This window comes from Astatotilapia calliptera, chromosome 13, assembly GCF_964374335.1.
Source record: "Astatotilapia calliptera chromosome 13, fAstCal68.1, whole genome shotgun sequence".
Classification (NCBI taxonomy): domain Eukaryota; kingdom Metazoa; phylum Chordata; class Actinopteri; order Cichliformes; family Cichlidae; genus Astatotilapia; species Astatotilapia calliptera.
This window is the reverse complement of record NC_137434.1, coordinates 14730951-14747036: the sequence shown is the minus strand read 5'-3', so window position 1 is coordinate 14747036 and position 16086 is coordinate 14730951. Positions and strand designations below refer to the sequence as shown.

At 38.1% G+C, this 16086-nt stretch overlaps 1 protein-coding gene across 2 annotated transcripts in view; it reads left to right on the top strand.

The window, feature by feature from the left end:
• The first annotated feature begins 3965 nt into the window (after positions 1 to 3965).
• Positions 3966 to 16086, top strand: part of mcph1 (microcephalin 1) — a 58034-nt gene continuing 45913 nt past the window's right edge. The window contains exons 1-9 of one of the 2 annotated variants that reach the window (XM_026189135.2): positions 3966 to 4094; positions 5406 to 5470; positions 10521 to 10612; positions 11412 to 11530; positions 11687 to 11771; positions 12267 to 12378; positions 12454 to 12585; positions 12688 to 12768; positions 13766 to 14863. In XM_026189135.2, coding sequence (XP_026044920.2) covers positions 5437 to 5470; positions 10521 to 10612; positions 11412 to 11530; positions 11687 to 11771; positions 12267 to 12378; positions 12454 to 12585; positions 12688 to 12768; positions 13766 to 14863 — 1753 coding nt within the window. In that variant the 5' untranslated portion in view covers positions 3966 to 4094; positions 5406 to 5436. The remainder of the gene's footprint in view (positions 4095 to 5405; positions 5471 to 10520; positions 10613 to 11411; positions 11531 to 11686; positions 11772 to 12266; positions 12379 to 12453; positions 12586 to 12687; positions 12769 to 13765; positions 14864 to 16086) is intronic. The other variant, XM_026189134.2, reaches the window with a different exon arrangement.

The window sequence follows — 16086 nt, the reverse complement described above, 5'->3', positions numbered from 1 at the left end:
AATCAGTCAGCCCAGCAAGTCATTGAAGCCTTGTTTCCACAACTTTGGCTCAACTCAACTTTGCTATACTCAGTTTCTCATTTCCACCTCAATGTGCATGGGGTCGTTATAACAACGTCATTGTTATCTGACAAAGACAACAACGATGGAGGACATCGAAAGAGTGGTATAAGTCTATAAGTCTATGGGTTTTTCTCAGACTTGGAAACCACGGTGTTGGTTTTTGTTGCTGGGTTTCACCTTTCCATTTGCACCTAATGACAAACCCTAAAAACAAGGTCGAGTCCAGTCAAACAGGTACTTGTAGAAAACAGGCATTAGTCATTGACGCATTACTATGAAACAGATTCCCAAAGTGTGGGCTGGAGCCACAATAGGCTGCGAGTGTACTACAGGTACAGAAATTCCGTAAAATGGATTTATTTATTTAAAAAGTGAATAAAAATGATAAGATGCGGTTAGTTTGTTATATTACTTATTAATCCAACCTATATTTGCTTCTCTTGTATTGAAGTTTATATCCCAGTAGCAGGTGGGTCCCATATTGACCATAGTATTTTACGTATGACTTGGTAACTTTAGCAATTTCTAGCCAAAAGCCTGTTTATGTTTTTTGAATAACATTTTCAAGGAAATACATCTCTTTTTATTGTATTTTAATTGAAGTGAAATTTTAAAATGGGTGTGCCCCATGGGATCTTCTAGTTTTTAATTGGGCTGAAGCACTCTTGACTTTGGGAATCGCTGCTATAAACAATGGTGGTGCGGAAAAAGCAAAACTTTTTGAGGAATTTAAAGTAAGGGTTAAAAGAAATATCACGTCAAAAGAAATGCACAACACCTAAGAAAAAAATCTCAACACACCCACTGGTAAAATGCTGCCTGCAGTGGTGAAAATTGTAGTCAACATTTGCATAACAAAAAATACCTTTAAAGTGCAACGTTTTGTCAGTGGTTTAAAGTGAAGTGTTTCATACCGTGTCTTACTATGAGCAAACTGCAACTATAAAAACACTGAAAAAGGAGGTGCATTTAATCTTAACTGTTGCTTTTTCAGAATTTCATGCTTCATGCCATATACTATCTTACTGTATCCTGTTATTATGACATAAATCCAGCGGGTGTTAGCTTAACTGTGACTTATAGAATTACTGCCAGTTAAACATTTTAACACTTTAAATTTATGCTGGAATCATAGAACAAATCCATATTACAGTATTATCAACACCTACAGTGGTGACCAGAGATAAAGGGAAAACAGAATGAAAGAGTGGAGGACCATAGTAAATGCCGATATATTTATAAGGCATGAGTGGTCATTTGACAGGTATTGCAATGTTTTAAAAGGACCAGTGTGGTTGGGGTTGTTCAGTTCAGGTGTCTCAATGAGCCATCAGACACCAAGAATAGTCATTATTCGTTTTATTTTTTGCACCTGTTTTCTGTGACATGTCAAAACCTTTGCTGAATCATATTAGTTGTTTATTAAGTATAAAACATGTGTGACCATACTGTGGCCTTCAGACTCACCGGACCTCAAACCAACAAAATGCCTAAAGTAAACTTTGAAGTGATGTGTTACACGGTGGGACGGAATGCCTCTCATAAGGATTCTACTCATCCTTCCATACACTTTCAGAGACTGTGAACTGTTCAGAGACTGTTTGTGACAGAGATTGTTTCAGAGACTGTGCTACCAGTTGTGGTGGTAGCACAGGCCCTAAATATAAATGTTCATTTCATTTATCGTGGAACTGCACGGTGTGCCATTTTGAGACATATTAGACGCTTATGTAACAAACTGTTTTATGAGAGACCCCCTGCCGTTGTATTTCACGTATTTCAGTACAAGAAAGTCTTTTATATTCATAGTATCAACCCTGTGAAATTTCTGTCTTAGCTTTCATGGTGAATAAAACACAAGGAGGGTTTTGTTCTGTGATTGAAGTGACAAATAAAACTGAAACTTACTAACTTATATACATTGTTAAATTGCAGGCCTTAATTTATTTTTGATGGGTTCAGTAAATATTGAAATGCTTGGACATCAAATGTGCATGGGCATGATTTAAACTACATCAAAATGTGTTAAATAACTTGTTTCGTTGAGGCAGTATGTTTATGTTGTTGCAGTAAGTGCTAAGTTTTGCCTGCATGTGGATTACTTAAACGTGTCTTATCTAGAGACTTACTTATGTGTGAATTTAATAAATTTATATTCCTTGAAAGCGTCACAACTAATATCTCAAATAAATGTCTGTTTTAACTTCGACTACATTGCCAAAAGTATTAACTCGCCCCTTGTGATGATTGATTTCAGGTGATCCAAACACTTCCGTGGCCACAGGTGTATAAATTCAAGCACCTTGGTATGCAGACTGCTTCTACAAACATTTGTGAAAGAATGGGTCACTCTCAAGAGCTCACTGAAACTCAGCATGGTACTGTGATAGGATCCCACCAGTGCAGCAAGTCCAGCTACTAAATATTCCACAGTCAGCTGTTAGTGGTATTATAACAAAGTGTAAGGGATTGGGAATGACAGCAACTCAAAATGGTAGGCCACAGAGCTGAGTCAACGGACACTAAGGCACATAGTGCACAAACGTCGCCAACTTTCTGCAGAGTCAGTCCCTACAGGCCTCTAAACTTCATGTGGCCTTACGATTAGCTCAAAAACATTGTGTAGAGGGCTTCATGGAATGGGTTTTCATAGCTGAGCAGCTGCATCCAAGCCTTACATAACCAAGTGCAATGCAAAGTGTCAGTGTAAAACATGCCACTGGACTCTAGAGCAGTGGAGATGTGTTTTCTGGAGTGACAAATCACGCTTCTCCATCTGCCAATCGGATGGTGGAGTCTAGGTTTGGCAGTTGCCATGAGAACAGTACTTGTTTGCATTGTGTCAAGTGTAAAATCTGGTTGAGGGGGGGTGTATGGTGTAAAGTTGTTTTTTGGGAGTTGGGATCGGCCCCTTAGTTAAAGGAACTCTAAACGGTTCAGCATACCAAGACTTTTTGGACAATTTCATTCTCATACCTTTGTGGGAACAAACTGGTTCAACCTGGCTGCACACCAGTGCACAAAGCGAAGGATTAGCGAGTTTGGTGTGGAAGAACTTGACTGGCCTGTCCTGACCACAACCCAGCAAAGCACATTTGAGATGAATTAGTGCAGAGGCTGCAAACCAGCACTTCTTGTCCAACATCATTGTCTGACCTCACAGATGCACTTCTGGAGTCTGCAGATTTCTGAATGTTCAGAAATCCCAATAAATACACTCCTAAACCTTAGGGAAAGCCTTCCCAGAAGAGTTGACGGTATTATAGCTGCAATCATATTAAACCCTATGGATTAAGAGGAGGATGTCACTAAAATTCATAAGCATGTCAATGCAGATAAGCCAACATAGTGTAGATCATGTGTCATGAATTTATATGTAATTCACCTGCAAGCTGCTTTTTAAAACAATCTTTCTATTATTTATTTTCTTTATTTATCTTCCTTGTTAGTTTTCAATTTTGTGATTAAATATATTAATTGTTAAAAAGATTTTTTTGTTTCTTTTATTTCATCAAACTTATTTATTTTTGCATTATACTTACGAGTGTACATAAACAACCAACACAATAAACAAAAAAGCAGTAACTTACAAAATCTGATGGCTACCTTTTCTTTGCGCATATCAAGTAAAATTAACCGATTGTTGAATTAATTAATTAATTTTTTTAATTAGGCAGGCTAAATCGTGAGTTTTCTTCATGGAGCAAAACAGCAAGTGGCACAAACTCGTACTTTGTATCATAACGGTACCGCATAACACTCGTCTTCTTTGGATTAGCTGTATATTTTCAGCGTTTGCAGAGCTTAACCAAATAAAAACTGTGATTAAAGGACACACGCGGTTTAGTAAACCCTTTGTAGGGGCCCTACCACATTCCTTTCTAGACCGGAAGTGTCGTATGTCACACATTAACCAATCATAGCTGTTTGTCCCAGAATACATCATTTCCACAAACTGCACGCGCGAACAATACAAGCAGGAGTGAGTTGTTGGTCGAAACTGTGCGATTTAAAAGTGACTGCCACACAAAGTAAGTCAACGGCAACCTCTGGAAGTGCGTGTTTATATCTTCTTTCACGTCTTCGGACTCCTAAATGTCACAATAAGTGAAATGCGTGTGCCAGCGGAAGTATGAACCATAGACGGCCACCATGGTTAGCTTCGCGAGTTTAGCATCAAAATGCAGCCTAACGGTTTTGTTAACATTATTGGCATTCATTCATGCTCTTTGATAAGTGTTAAATTTAACGACTCTGCCCTATATATTTTACGTTACACAGTAACTAATGTTATATCCATATGTTTGATAACCTGCCTTGAGTCAATTTCACTAATAGGTGGTTTAGTTAGCTAACAGTAAAATTGAGCGTTTTAATAATTTGATTTAAAGTACGAGTTAGTACAAAGCTTAGAAGTCGTCATATATTTTGTATGTACCTCGCATAGAGAGTATATTCATAATTTGCAGTGCTGTGGTATTCGCTACAAGTTTAAGCATGTACCCCCAGCAAGCGTCTGTGCCTTGAGTAATTTATCAAGAAGTGCTTGGGGTAATTGAATAATTGATTTGACACAACATTACTACGCAGCTCGCTTGTTATTCTCAGTTCAGAACAAAGTTGTCAGGATCTGATACCCCAACTTCAGACAAAACTGAGATTGTTTTTTTTGACCGTAAAAATCTGATAAACATGGTGTCTAACCAGATATGTTGGCCTCCAGAGACATTGTGAGGAACCTAGGAGTCATTTTTGATTTGGTGTGCTCATAAAACAAATGTGTTGGACGGGTTCCTTTTATCTGGGCAGTGTCTCTAAAATGAGAAACCTCCTGTTGCAGTACACCATTGTACTTTTAAGGTTGGGCTAAAAAAACCCATCCTTTTTAATTAAGCTTATAGCTATGACTGGATCAGGTAACCCTGAACCATCCCTTACTTATGCTGCTCAGACTGCCGCAGTACTATTGATGCTATTTATATAGTTAAATAATCAGTTACATTAACGTATTCCTGATTTGTGGCTTTGATTTCAACACTTGACACACTTGAATGATGTCTGTCATTGATACATTTCTGATGTAGTATGGACCCGGATGGACAATTTCCTTGTTTCCTTGTGTCACAGTAAGAATTTCTTTGGACTGATGAAGCTAAACTTTAATTTCAAAAAATGTCGGGGTTTTTTTTTTTTTTTGAGTCCAATAAGTTAGTCAAGTGACTCGGTATTGTAAATAATATAAATCAGCTAGTTTTCTTGTTCTTAAAAGTGTGACAGAGTAAAATTCATGCGGTCTGCTAGGTCACAAGCTCACAGTATGTCTTTTTTTTTAAATTTTCTAGTATCTGTGTTTCGGAGGTAAAGAGGCCAGTAATGACCACAACGACCAACTCTTCAGTTCTTAAAGGTATTGCACATCTTGGTGTTATTGCAATTAGAGCAGGGCGATATGGCCAAAAATATTTATCACGATATATATTTGAAAATTTGCGATAACGATATAACTGACGATATAATTGATGCGCGACAAAATACAACTCCACAACATTACCAGCGCAAAAAGACAACCTTCCATTTATTTTCACTTAAACAAGAAGCTGGTTTTTATGTACATTAAAGCTTTATAAAAATGTAACAGTGCAAATGCAAATTCCTTGCTGAAAGTTTAACCAAAAGGCATTTCCAGTGGAAATGGGCTGACATATCCTGAGCATAACCATGTATAATATCCACTGAAGTTAAAAAGAGGTGCTTTGCAACATTAAACTGCAGTGTGCAGTACGTATGTTTCGGACCATAAGGTGCACGGGATTATAAGGCACATTAAGCGAAACAAAGCAGTCAGATAAATCAAACTTTATTAAACTCATTCTTCTTGCTTCCTCCACTTCTGTACCATTGATTCATTAATGTTGAATTCTCTGGCAGCTGCTCTATTCCCATGTTGTTGCAGTATATTAATGACTAACCTCGTATTGTGGATGGATTATCTCAGTTGTTCTCCTGACTGAAGTTTGGTCCGTTTACAGCATCCTGCCATGCGATTGCATTTGTCTCTAACCATGAGGAACCTTCACGTTAACTTTTATAAGTGTAAAAGTGTTAGTGTTCGTCCTCCAGCTGCACTGTTTATGTTATGCTAACATAGCTGTGTCGCTAGCGATTACGTAGCACATAATTATATACCAGCTAGCCCAACTTCAGTAACCCTACAAACGTCACTGTCATTTATGTTGGAAGTGATAGCAGAGCTGTAAGTTTGATTTTTTTTCAGAAATCTCTCAGTCAGAACTAGAGCTGGACGATAGAACGATAACGATATGTATCGCGATATAACTTTTACTCGATAGAGAAATTAAGCTATCGCGATAGACCTCGCTGCTCTTGTCCTCTTTAAAAAAAAAAAAAAAAAAAAAAAAGGTCAGCCAATCTAAATTAAGTAGCGCAGAGCCGAACCAATCACAGCCGCAGCGTCACGTCGCGTGACTTGTTACATACAGCACAAGTGCCAAGCCGCACGTGTGTTTGTTTGGGAAGCAGCCAGCGGGTAATGGAGCCAGCGCGTAATGGAGGAAATGAGTGTGCCGACTAGAAAAATCAACCGAGCGTGACCGAAGAGAAAACAGATGATGGTTCCAACGCCGGAGAGATTGTCGAACGGAAGAGCCATAGAAGTTCCGTAGTGTGAAGGTATTTCGGCTATTTCAAGTCTGACAAAAAATAGAGTAGCGTGCACTGTAAATTGTGCCGAAAGCAAGTCTGGAAATACAATAAACTGGTGCATGCGTCACACTGTGCGCCACGTTATTGTTTCGGTGAAATGAATTTCTACAATACTGTTACTGTTAATTGTACTCTCTGCAGTGTTTAAATGCTTACATATACACACAGTTACTGTCCCTCCACACATGCGACTCGGTTCTGCTTCTATGCCCCAGCTTTGTTTACTTTTTCCCACCGAGGCTTCTAGACTTCTGATTGGCCAACATTTCTGCACGGTTAGGAATCTAGCGCCACCTGCTGCTTTGGCATGTTCATAGCAGCGTTTTCCTTCATTTCTGCCTTTATGTGTGGACGGGATTATTTTTTTAAAACGAAAACGGAAAATCTCCGTTTTCAAAAATACCCGTGTACGTGTGGACGTAGCCTCAGTCTCTGACTGGAAGCGCTAATTCGTCATTCGGCTTTTGTCAGACTAAAGTAACTGTTAAAACTGTTTGAAAAGCTCAGCTATACAACAAGGAGAGATTGAGAATTTCCTTTTAGTTCTCAGTTTATTTGATATTGACAAAAGTTAGTCAGTTTTGTCTGTTCTTCTGTAAAACAAACTAAGATTTATTTTTAGAATTAATATTTTGTTTCTAAGTGGAATTGACAATTTAGTCTGTTTCGTTTGTTCTGTTTTGAAACTTAAACGCTTTAGCGGCTGCCTTTTGTGTAGTTTGCAATATTTGCCTTTATTTATCTGAAAAAGTCTCATGTTCCTTAAGTACATCTACCCTGTTGAACTTATTATGGGAAATAAATATTTAAATAAAAACAAGCTGCTGATTATTTCACATTTTACTTGTGAGCAACAGCACATTTAAATCTTACAAATATAGTTATTTGGCTTATATCGTGATAGATATCGTTATCGCCTGAAATGAAAAAAACATATCGTGATATGAAAAAATCTCATATCGCCCAGCTCTAGTCAGAACATGCTATATCATGTTTAGGTAACTAGCGAAACTAGCGAGCTAACTTCCGCTAGCTTCCTGCTAACTTCTAACTCCTTAAATGTAATAAATTTTGTTTTCATGGAAGCCTGGAAGTTAAACTTCATAGTTACACCTGGTAAAGCAGCAATGCAGATCGTTTTATTAAAGATGAAAGAATTTAGACAGTTTTTATTTTTTAACTCTCAGTGATGCTGCAGTGTTCGTTTGAACTGAGTTTAGGACCCAGATTACTCCCAGATTTAAGAGCATCTTAGTTCGACAAATACGACAATAACAACGGCCGCTTGCATGTTCTACAAAAAAATGTGCTTTGTCGTGTATCTGCTCTATTCCCATGTTGTTGCAGTATATTAATGACTAACCTCGTATTGTGGATGGATTATCTCAGTTGTTCTCCTGACTGAAGTTTGGTCCGTTTACAGCATCCTGCCATGCGATTGCATTTGTCTCTAACCATGAGGAACCTTCACGTTAACTTTTATAAGTGTAAAAGTGTTAGTGTTCGTCCTCCAGCTGCACTGTTTATGTTATGCTAACATAGCTGTGTCGCTAGCGATTACGTAGCACATAATTATATACCAGCTAGCCCAACTTCAGTAACCCTACAAACGTCACTGTCATTTATGTTGGAAGTGATAGCAGAGCTGTAAGTTTGATTTTTTTTCAGAAATCTCTCAGTCAGAACTAGAGCTGGACGATAGAACGATAACGATATGTATCGCGATATAACTTTTACTCGATAGAGAAATTAAGCTATCGCGATAGACCTCGCTGCTCTTGTCCTCTTTAAAAAAAAAAAAAAAAAAAAAAAAGGTCAGCCAATCTAAATTAAGTAGCGCAGAGCCGAACCAATCACAGCCGCAGCGTCACGTCGCGTGACTTGTTACATACAGCACAAGTGCCAAGCCGCACGTGTGTTTGTTTGGGAAGCAGCCAGCGGGTAATGGAGCCAGCGCGTAATGGAGGAAATGAGTGTGCCGACTAGAAAAATCAACCGAGCGTGACCGAAGAGAAAACAGATGATGGTTCCAACGCCGGAGAGATTGTCGAACGGAAGAGCCATAGAAGTTCCGTAGTGTGAAGGTATTTCGGCTATTTCAAGTCTGACAAAAAATAGAGTAGCGTGCACTGTAAATTGTGCCGAAAGCAAGTCTGGAAATACAATAAACTGGTGCATGCGTCACACTGTGCGCCACGTTATTGTTTCGGTGAAATGAATTTCTACAATACTGTTACTGTTAATTGTACTCTCTGCAGTGTTTAAATGCTTACATATACACACAGTTACTGTCCCTCCACACATGCGACTCGGTTCTGCTTCTATGCCCCAGCTTTGTTTACTTTTTCCCACCGAGGCTTCTAGACTTCTGATTGGCCAACATTTCTGCACGGTTAGGAATCTAGCGCCACCTGCTGCTTTGGCATGTTCATAGCAGCGTTTTCCTTCATTTCTGCCTTTATGTGTGGACGGGATTATTTTTTTAAAACGAAAACGGAAAATCTCCGTTTTCAAAAATACCCGTGTACGTGTGGACGTAGCCTCAGTCTCTGACTGGAAGCGCTAATTCGTCATTCGGCTTTTGTCAGACTAAAGTAACTGTTAAAACTGTTTGAAAAGCTCAGCTATACAACAAGGAGAGATTGAGAATTTCCTTTTAGTTCTCAGTTTATTTGATATTGACAAAAGTTAGTCAGTTTTGTCTGTTCTTCTGTAAAACAAACTAAGATTTATTTTTAGAATTAATATTTTGTTTCTAAGTGGAATTGACAATTTAGTCTGTTTCGTTTGTTCTGTTTTGAAACTTAAACGCTTTAGCGGCTGCCTTTTGTGTAGTTTGCAATATTTGCCTTTATTTATCTGAAAAAGTCTCATGTTCCTTAAGTACATCTACCCTGTTGAACTTATTATGGGAAATAAATATTTAAATAAAAACAAGCTGCTGATTATTTCACATTTTACTTGTGAGCAACAGCACATTTAAATCTTACAAATATAGTTATTTGGCTTATATCGTGATAGATATCGTTATCGCCTGAAATGAAAAAAACATATCGTGATATGAAAAAATCTCATATCGCCCAGCTCTAGTCAGAACATGCTATATCATGTTTAGGTAACTAGCGAAACTAGCGAGCTAACTTCCGCTAGCTTCCTGCTAACTTCTAACTCCTTAAATGTAATAAATTTTGTTTTCATGGAAGCCTGGAAGTTAAACTTCATAGTTACACCTGGTAAAGCAGCAATGCAGATCGTTTTATTAAAGATGAAAGAATTTAGACAGTTTTTATTTTTTAACTCTCAGTGATGCTGCAGTGTTCGTTTGAACTGAGTTTAGGACCCAGATTACTCCCAGATTTAAGAGCATCTTAGTTCGACAAATACGACAATAACAACGGCCGCTTGCATGTTCTACAAAAAAATGTGCTTTGTCGTGTATCTGACGGACAAACACCAAACCAGTTCCACATCACTGAAGTTGCACCATTTGTACAAACCAATTCTGGTTCATCTGTTTCACTCAACAATCAGCCATGTGTGTATGAAAACAAAGGCACTGCGCATGCGCGTTTTACTCATATTCTATCGCGATATTTCATTTTCCTATCGTTGCCTAACATTATACCGGTATTACCGTGGACAGTATAATATGGCCCAGCCCTAATTGCAATACATCCAAAATGAGGTTTATGACTTTGGGTTTAAGTGTGCAACTCTGTTCAATGTATCTGCAGATGTTGTTGCCTATGTTGATGTGTGGTCAGCCGACAAAACAGGAAACTACTCAAAACCATTTGTTCAGCAGCTCCTGGAAATGGGAGCTCAGGTGAGACATTATTTTCACTTTAGTGTTTGTTGTGTTTACAGACTGTTTAAATAAAGTTGGGTCCATGCGTTTTTAGACAACAAGGCAATTTTGTAGTATTGCCTCTTTACACCATCAGAGTTAATTTTAAAGTAAACTGTCAAGATATGATTTATGTGCAGACTTTCAGTTTTCAGTCAAGAGGTTTGTAGCTAAGTACACTTTTAATTTCACACACAATTCATCCAACTACATCTACCAGCAGTCCATCAGTAACCACTGATAATGGTTGCTGATGATGTAAGCCACTTGGTACCCACTGGCAGCCATACACGCCCATGCTGTAACATTGCCTCCAAATGGGTTGGTGTGCTTTGGATCATAACCCGTTCCTTAATTTTGGTTTCATTTGTCCAATGATTCCATTTTTCCTGAAATGTGACGGCTCTTTTAGATATTTTTGGGTAAAGCCTTATGCTGACCTTGTTCTCAAGTGTTTCCATTCACCAAGACCTCAAAAAGAAGGTATTTCTTAACCATGAAAATAATTCTGTCATGATCCACATTAGTTGTTTTCTGTGGCTGGTCAGATCTTTCAATGCTCCTGAGCTGGCCAGTGCATTCCTTCCCTTTAAGGATTTACCAGAATATTCATTTTTCCATTTATTTTTTTATTTTTTATTTTTTTTGGGGGGGGGGTTGTTTTGCTTTGCCTGCATTATTTGCATGAACATCTGTTTGGGGCTCATATTTAGATTTCCTGTAAGCAGCTAATTCAACAGTTGGAATCAACTCCAGGTCTTTTACCCTTGTTTTACAGGTATCAAAAACCTTCAATAAGCAAGTTACACATGTAGTCTTCAAAAATGGTCATCCAGCAACGTGGAGAAAAGCCAAAAAAAGTAATGTGCATCTCGTCTCTGTTCTGTGGATAGGAAGGTAAGAATTATACTCAAGAGGTTAGTAGTTTTGAATTTAAGGGTCCATCATGTTTTTGTTTGTTTTGTTTTTGTTTTTTTTGTTATTATTGTGCTGTCATGAAGCCTTTTTAAGGTGTTGTGTGCCTTTTCAAATTTTTTGTGAAATGATCTTCAGATGTTATGATGATGGCGTCCGTGTGGATGAGAAGTTATATCCAGCGTTAAATGATGAAAGCAATCCTGTGCTGAAGAACAAGAAAGTGAGTGAGATGCACCTCGATGATTATGTTTATCTTATTGTAAGCTGTAAATAAGCAGTGTGTTTATTTGGGATCACTAGTGTGAATAAATAAGTGTGAATATTCTCATTTCTATTTATCCTGATGTATAAATACAGAGAAGTCACTAAATTAAGTCTGATTGTTTCAAGGTAACACACTCTTTATTTTAAATATGTGTACCAGCTGTTATTATGCATTTAATCCCCAAAGACAATTGTGAGCCAAGAAAAACCTGCCAGTCAGGGAGTGGAGTGGTTCGGTTATGCTGTTTGTGCTATTTTGCTGATTCCCTTTGAGCAAGAAGTCACTGAAAATTAATGAAAAATAAATTAATTGTTGCTCTTATCACCTGTCTGTGTGTCCTGTTTATGTTGATCGTTCACCTGTGTGTTTACTGTAATCTGTGTGTTAAAATCAGTGATTTTCATCTAAAACTAGTCAAAAATGTATTCTGTTTGTGTTTGCTTCACGTAGCATCGTTGCATGCAGCCAAAAGATTCTCCAGAGAGGACACCTGAAAATGACAGGCGCATGAGGAAGAAATTAGATAAGATGATGAAAGACTTTGCTCCAAAAGAACCAATAGGTAAAAGGCTATAACAGCAGTGGATTATTTTTATTTTTTTTTTGTCTGCCATTTCATACTTTCTTTTCTTCACAGTTACAGACGTGTCACCCATCATTATTGACGAGGAGAATGGAATAGTTTATAGCCCTGCTTTTAAAAGGTCAGAATATATGGCTCAGCGTTTGAAAGACATGAAGGATAAACGAGAAAACCTTTCGCCCACAGGTAAGTGCAGCAGCAGGTGAACAGCCTGATGGACTGACAGACTTAAAACACTTCAGGATCTTTGAAAGGAAGCCAACTCATGAAAATGTCACTGCCTTTCAGCTTCACAAATGGCTGAATCTCCCTCACCCACCAGATTGAAGCCTTCTCTTGGGAGCTCACCGAGTGTCCTCAAATTAATATGTAAGAAAACTGGGTGCTGTTATTGATATATCGATCTACAGGCAATGGTAGTGTGATATTTATCTTTCCTAACACAGAAAGTAAGCTTGTATATTGCTAAGAAAGGAAAGGGGTCTGTAATCGAATTTAGACAGGATGGTTTATTTTCTTTTTTCTTTTTCAGCCAGTTTTTCTTTTTGTTTTCTCAAATACAAGACCAGCATTGTTTCCCTCGTAACAGTAAGAGCTCTCAAGCCAGATTCCTATTTATAATGCCAGACTGTATCCATTAGATGCCCATTTAGTGCATCAGTAGGATTGGAAACATCAATAGTACATGTTTTAGTGAAATGTATTCATTTAAAATTAAACAGGAAATGTCTGAAGGGATTTCAGAAACAACCTGTAAGAGAGAACCTGTTGTATAGTGCTGCAGTTGGCAAACAAAATGGTACATCTTACATTAAATTCACCAATACAGTGTTGAGTTTCTGTGTACAGCGAATAGAATTAAATTTCACTGTTCCCTTAGGGACATCTTTATTGACTGTCTTGGATTGCCAAGAACAGAACACACACAAAGAAAAAGACACTGTAATCAAGAGGGTAATCAAGAGCCTTTGGATAGATTTATGGTGACTGCAGTACAGTGTTGCTTTGTAGTGTCCTCTCCTAAGAAGATATCCTGGTGTTTTATTTTGTTATATATATACAGTTCTCTTCACCACCTGTTATTTAGTTTTACCACTCCGGGCAATTACTGTGGGGGTGTAGTGTTCAATCTGGATGTGTGAAAGGCAAACAGCTGCCCGTATATTTTGTATTTACATACCGGTATTTGTATAAGGGCGAGAATTATTAGTAATCAGCCACACTGCAGAGCAAAACAATGGACAGAAGGTGGTTAAAATAAGTATGAAACAATTGATTTATTATTATTATTATTATTACTATTACTATTACACCTTAACATTTTTGTTTCTGTGTAAAGTGTACTGTTATTCTTTCTCCTACATAGATGACCAGTCAGACGATGATTCCAGTGCTTCTGTTCCTGAACTTGGTTACTCACCTGATAAGGAAGAGGGGAGAACACACACAGATGTCAGAGACCATGAACATCTTGAGCTGTCCCACAGGAAAGACTGCCTCTCACCCAACCATCATGTGGCTGAACAGGTCATAAGTGTGCCTGCCTGCCCTGACCCTGAGCATGAAGAAGGAAATAAACAAAAAAAGTCACGGAGGACCTTGGTTAGAAAAAAAGAAATGGATAAAGACAAATCAATAGATTTTTTACAAAGTCCTTGTCAGGACAGGAAGTCTGACAACAGTAAGAACGATCAGAAAGAAGGAACCCAATCACAGATAAAGTCACCTAAATTAACACCTAATAAATCTGAGAAAAGAAAAGAAAAAAACACAAAAGTAAACGTTATAGCAGAGACCAAATCCCATATTTTTCCTGACACTCTGGAATCCTCTAGCTGCCTCTCATCACCTGTACAAGGTGGTGCTGCTTCAGGACAGAAAAAACCCAAACGGGCTCAACAGTCATTTTCAGCATTGGTACGATCTTTCACTTCATCCAGTGAACACAAATGTGGCACCCCCGGTACGGCTGACAGAGGTGATGACATGTTTGAGGACTATTTCTCTTCAGCTAAACATAGCCAGAGAAAACGAAGACATCGGTCACTTAATCTACCGGTGGCAAGCGATATTAAAATACCTTTTAACTTGGATACTCTCCCAACGAATAGAAAACAAAGAAGTGAAATCTTTGGACCGAAGGGTCAAAAAAAGAGGAAACTGGAAGAAAGTGACACTGGTAAACATTTTGATCAGCAGTCTGAAACTAGCATTGAGACCCAAACTCATCAAGGGGAAGAATCTTTGCCCATGTTGGATAGTCCAAGCGTTAATAAAAAGCCAACGGGGAAAAAGCGAAGACAAAGCACCTCAACATTTACAACCATCAATAAAGCTACAAGTGAAACAACAGAAAGAAGAAGTGCATCAACTTCAGGCCAACAAACGATGTTGCCCGAGTTTAAAGCTGTGCCAGAGCTGCAGAAAAACTCTGATTTCAATGTTCCTTCTCAGATTGTGGAAAGTGAGTAGTATGGCTGCCAGAATTTAGAAAGTGTAATAATACAACCCCAGTTCTTTAAAAAAAAAAAAAAAAAAAAAAAAAGTTCAGATGCTATGTAAGAATTAAATAAAAACGAAAAAATGATTTGCCAGTCTCATAAAATGATCTTAGACATAAACTTAGACATTTTGCATTTCATGAAAGATATGAGCTCATTTGGATTTTGAATGCAGCAACACGTTTCAAATAGCATCGAATGGACAAGAGGTTTGAAAAGAAACTGCTAGAGAAATACTACTAAACTGATAAGGTTTGTTGGCAACAGGTCTGTAACTTTTATACAAAACATCTTAGGCAGAGAGTCACCAATCTGCATAAAAAAACAACTAAAACTTGTGGACCAATTTCAGAATATTGAAGTTTTGGAGACTATGCTATACTATGAATATCTTTTTCTCCAGTTACTGGAGAAATTAGGGCTAAAAATCGATACTGCATGCCTGTGATTTTTAGGCCCTCAGGCAGCCCTGCATTAAAACTGGCATGGTTCTATCAAGGAAATGACTGCATGGGCTCAGGAACACTTCTAGAAATCATTGTCTTTGAACACAGGTTGCCATGCCATCCACAAATGCAGATTAAAGCTCAGTGCTGCAAAAAGGTCTTATCTGAACATGATTCAGGACTCATTTAAAGTGGAAAATTATTCTGTGGTTTGATGAATAAACATTTGAAATTTCTTTGGGAAACATGGATGTCACATCCTCTGGCCTAAAGAGGAACGGGGCAATCTGGCTTGTCAGCACTCACTTTAAAAGACTGCATCTCTGATAGTCTAAGGGTGCATTAATGCTTATGGAATTGGCAGTTTGCACATCTGGAAAGGTGTGTGGATATAGATAAGTTTCAGAGGAAAATCTGTTCCCACACAACAAACATGTTTGTGAGGGAAAGGTTTTTTTATTTCAGCAAGATGATGCCAAACTGCATACTCAATCTATTACAACACAGTGGCTTTACAAAGTCTGGGTGCTGAACTGACTTGTGAAATACAAAATCTGGAAAGAAGATCAAGGACTGTTAAGGAGCTAGAATTCTATGTCAGACAAGTATGGGACAACATTCATCTCTCAAAAGTCCAGCAGCTGGTCTCCTCAGTTCCCAGATGTTTATAGACTCATATTAAACCAAGAGAGGATGCAACACAGTGGAATACATGGACCTAGCTTTTATGAGACATGTTG